The sequence below is a fragment of the Cephus cinctus genome, unplaced genomic scaffold, assembly GCF_000341935.2.
Source record: "Cephus cinctus unplaced genomic scaffold, Ccin1 Ccin1_scaffold1857, whole genome shotgun sequence".
In the NCBI taxonomy this organism is placed as follows: domain Eukaryota; kingdom Metazoa; phylum Arthropoda; class Insecta; order Hymenoptera; family Cephidae; genus Cephus; species Cephus cinctus.
In genome coordinates, this window is record NW_014334032.1 from 389,043 (window position 1) to 393,516 (window position 4,474).

A 4,474-nucleotide genomic window follows, 5' to 3' on the forward strand; every position below is an offset into this window, starting at 1 on the left:
CTCTCACCCTTTATCCCCATGATGGTCCAATACGTCCAGTACAGCAATCCGCCAGGCGTTACAGTCCGATTGTGAAACGTGCGCCCTAGTGAGCAGTGCCTGTTTTTACAGAGAAAACGATAAAGCAGGAACCCAGGGACTCGAAGGAACAATTGGGCAGAGATTGGGTGTCGCCGGTACCGGAAGTCGAGGTCGGCGGTTCAGCGCCAGGAGGTCCTCAAGTGCGGGCACGAAAGGATATTCCACGCGGAGCACGATTTGGACCGTTTTTAGGAAAATGGGCTGACGAACCGTTCAACCCCCGTTACGCGTGGGAGGTGAGTTTGAATTATTATCATTATACATCTAATTCGTAAAGCAAAATTCGCAGGCGACCCTTATGCGATTTTTTTAAATTACAAAAACCCCACCCGGGCTACTTCGTGGAATATACGTGACGTAGCCGTCGATTTTTTTCTTTTTACCTAAAATCCAAAAATTCACACGAGATCCTCCGATAAAGCCATGATCACCGCGGGATTCGTCGAACCGTTTGAAAGATGATCGATCTGTTTATAGCCGCGTCCCGCAGGAGCGCAGCATCCCTTATATACTCCTATAGGTTTTCGTTATCCTATGCCAGCTTAATCCTCGGGTATTATCCGGCAGATGCCGAGAAGAGAGTCGTCCTTGGATGGTTCCATCGACAGGAGTCCCACCTGGTTGGGTTCCTGTCGATGGAAGGTGTCATCTATGCTGACAGATCTGTCAATCGGTACAGCCTCTTCTTGGACTTTCATATATATATATACATATATATATATATATATTGCCCTCTTCAGAGAATATTCATCCCGCTACTTTTACATTCATTTCATTTTTCTTTTTTCATCCCTTCTCTGACTTGGGTCACTCGGGGGTAGCACGAGGGTGTCCTAAGGGATGAAAGTCTCCATCGTTTTAAATACCTTTCCAAAATCATTATCCATCTCGTTGATAGATATGATAGCGGGCGCGAACGCATGTCGCACCGACAAAATGTAAATGACGCCATCCATCTAGGAACAACAAAAAGCCGTCGGACCAACTGTCGACCGGCGATTATAGGATCTATTAAAGCGAACTACCCCTTCGTTTCGTCAGCCGATCTATCAAGCCCACACACGGGGTGCAATGTCCTCCGTGTATTCTCACGTTGTTGAATTTCCTCGATTCGGCTGAAATAGGTATAGGTGGAATATGTATATAAATGGTATACAACTAAGAGTATATATAGTATACGACTGAAGGAAGAGAGGAGCATAGGGAAAGAAAGAAAAAAGTAACCCGCGCATGCGTGTTGCGTGTCAGAGAATATAGAAACCTTCGCGATCGGGATACCAACCCTAATCCTTTTCTTAGATTTAAAAAAAAAATATCCGATCACCCATTCCGGGCATTGATGCCAATCGTAGGTAGATCAAACCCAAACTATTCCCAGCCCTCTGCTTTCTGGCCACGTACCTAATCCTTTTCTCACATTGCAAAACTACGTAAGATCGGTACCCCATATATATAGACATACCATCGAGCGATGTCAAAGTGAAGAGAAAGGGGGTAGCAAATTTTTTTTCCTTATTCGAGAACCCAAAATTTCACCCTAAAATCCTACGATGTTTATTCATATCCCAGGGTTTGGGTTTTTTTTTTTTTTTTCTTTTTTTTTGGGAAAAGTAAAAAAATAGCTATGCCGCACCCTACGCACGTATCGTTCCAAGGCCACCTGCCGAGAGTTTGCCATTCGTTTTTCGTATACCACGTACGCGATGGCTGCTCGAAAAGTGGCGAGGGGACAATTTTTCAAAGGATGTTTAGCCCAGTGACGCGTAGGTAATGGAAGTAGGATGCGGTGTGCCTACGTGGCAACTAAGCCAATCGAAAGGGATCGGAATTCGATCGGCCGTAAACAGGCGTTATCCTGGCACGCACACGAGTTTTCTATCCAATTAAGGCTAACACGTGGATTTCTGTATAAAGCTTGAAAAAAGAAAAGATCAATCGGTCGCCCATTAGATACAGCCATGGAGACTCAGATATGTCTGTCCATTGAGAGTCTACGCCAATGCACTATCTCATAGCCACCTATACCTATATCGAGCTGTATCGTAAGGACAAGTAGTACTTGAATTATTTAATTTTCTTCGTGGCATCTCTTTCTATTCACCCGTACCACCCCGCTCTCCCTCTCTCTCCCACTCGTCGGAGCAAAAGGCACGTTTAGCTGCGAACTCTCGAACATATTGGTTTCGCGTGCTTTTTCTTTCCAGCCGATTGCAACGGGGCCCCTCGGGCTCTTCAGGGATCGTAGTAGCTACTCGTGTAGGAGTAAAAGGGAGATCGCGCCTTTTCCCTCTCTCTCTCTCTCTCTCTCTCTCTCTCTGGCTCACGCTTGTTTTTCATAGCCGCGCACACGCGTCGACTTTTTTGTCAAATCGTGCGGAAAGCCCGCGACCGTATGCCACTGACAAATTATATAAATGGCGACTCGGACAAAGGCCCCGGTCCATTTCTGTTCGTAGTAACCGGCCACCGTACGATATTCGACAAAGGGAACTGCGACGATTTCACGTTGGCAATAACGATTTTCATTCTTACCAATTTCATAATGACGTCAAACAGTTCCTCGAAACTCAAATCGTCCAAAGCCTCAAGCACACCGGACAACATTTGATACCCCATAGTCGGCGCACGTACTAGTGGCAGCCAAAGAGAAAAATCTTTACCTGAGCGTACCGCTATTTAAAAGTTACCATTATTTAAAAAAGGTACCAGTGTGAACGCACCCTTAGACGCTTTCGCGTGGTTGCTCGAAGATCGGTTTGTTTAAATCGACAGAGACATTTTTTTCTCAAGGCGTAGGGTTACGCGAGCCCGTGTTACTTTCTTCCAGGATTTCCTTCCTCCGTCTACCTTCTCACTTTGACCTACCTTACGTCACGTGTCTTTCTCTCTCTCTCTCTCTCTCTCACCTTCGTAGTCACCTCCCCGTCTACCCATTTAAATGTGAAAACCGTGAGCGCTCGTCCAGAATCGGCAGGAAACAAGTGACAATCAGGGACGCAGGGATTCCGCATTGTTAGCCTCGTCATACGAAGTTGACAAGCCTTCCCCACGATCGTCAAAGGAATCCCAGGGTCTCCTATGGTCATCCGAGCGAAATTTTACCGGTCAAGAAGCGGTCGGCCAGTGCCGTAACACCGGACTGAATGGGCCCTGGTGTTTCGTAACCCACCTTCAACTTAAATTATCCGATTCTCGAATTACACCGAGATTATTCACGTGTTCGGACTCTCTTTCTCTCTCGCTCGCGTCAATGGCCAGTCAGGATATCCTTGGGATACCTGCGTTCGAACTTGACAGCGATACCCTATACCTAGGTAATTGCATACACGTATCCAAAAATGAGCCTAGGTACAACCAGCGAGACCTGCGTTTATAATGGAGAATAAATGGTCTGTCGCGAAACCCAGCTCCTGAGTGTGTATATATATATATATATATATATATATATATATAAGTACAACACGTTCGGTTTTGTATGTTGAGAATAGAATAAAAAAAAAAAATTGTTATGCACCAGCGCGCAGACGTTAGAAAATTTTTTAAAATGCAGCAGCAAGTATAGACGTATATGCATATAACCCTAACTAGACCTTTTGCATGGAGAATCTCGTTTCTGATTGACAGTTTTTGTCCGCTCGGTGCCTTCTCGTATTATGTTAATATAGATATGATACCATTGTCGTTAGGGTTGCGCGGACGTGTATATTTTGACATTTAAATAAACTCGTGCGAGACAGGATCTCAACCCCATCGGTCTCGAGCAAGAAGCCGAGGGTGCGAAAAGGAGATGCAGGTCGACCCCATGATTTGAGAATTAATTGAAAAAAAAATTTTTGTTACAAAGACAAAATACACGATTGCCATAGTGAATTTTGAAAAAGAATTCTCCAGCCACTCGCCCTCCCTGATCGAGGCTGGGATGATTTATGCGGTACGAATCCAGCCACTGGATGCTGAGTACCTCGCAGCACGAGGGGTGATAAATCTCCGAGTCGTTACGGTGCTATCTGTCGAAAATAGACATAAGAGACACGTGTTGCCATGGCCGTCAGGCTGACCCGAACAGTTCAAAGTCATCGTGATCAGCCCTGAAGGGTGGCTCTGTCGTCCTTTGGGGTTGTCCCTCTCGCTGCGAATCTTTTTGACCCCCGTATATACAGTCCATGTTCCTCGTAACAGCTCCGGCCGTTCTACAGCGTGTCCGGGCGGTGGCTGCAGTGTGTACGGGGCTTTACCCATCTCTTTCCGTGTCTCTTGTTCTCCTTAGGTCGCCGCGCGTCCTCCTCGCCCCTCGTGACACGTCGTCCTTACACCCCAGGACTGCTGCGAAGGCACGGCATCTGGGTGCCAGGATCACGTGGGGTAGTCGTCCCGACCCCCTTGAGCCCCCCAC

General features: G+C 46.6%; 1 protein-coding gene across 4 annotated transcripts in view; it reads left to right on the forward strand.

Moving 5' to 3' along the window:
• LOC107273888 (MDS1 and EVI1 complex locus protein) overlaps positions 1 to 4,474 on the forward strand; it is a 55,494-nt gene that overhangs the window by 34,139 nt on the left and 16,881 nt on the right. For all 4 annotated transcript variants that reach the window (XM_015752499.2, XM_015752498.2, XM_015752501.2 and 1 more), the window contains exon 3: positions 112 to 317. In XM_015752499.2, coding sequence (XP_015607985.1) covers positions 112 to 317 — 206 coding nt within the window. The remainder of the gene's footprint in view (positions 1 to 111; positions 318 to 4,474) is intronic.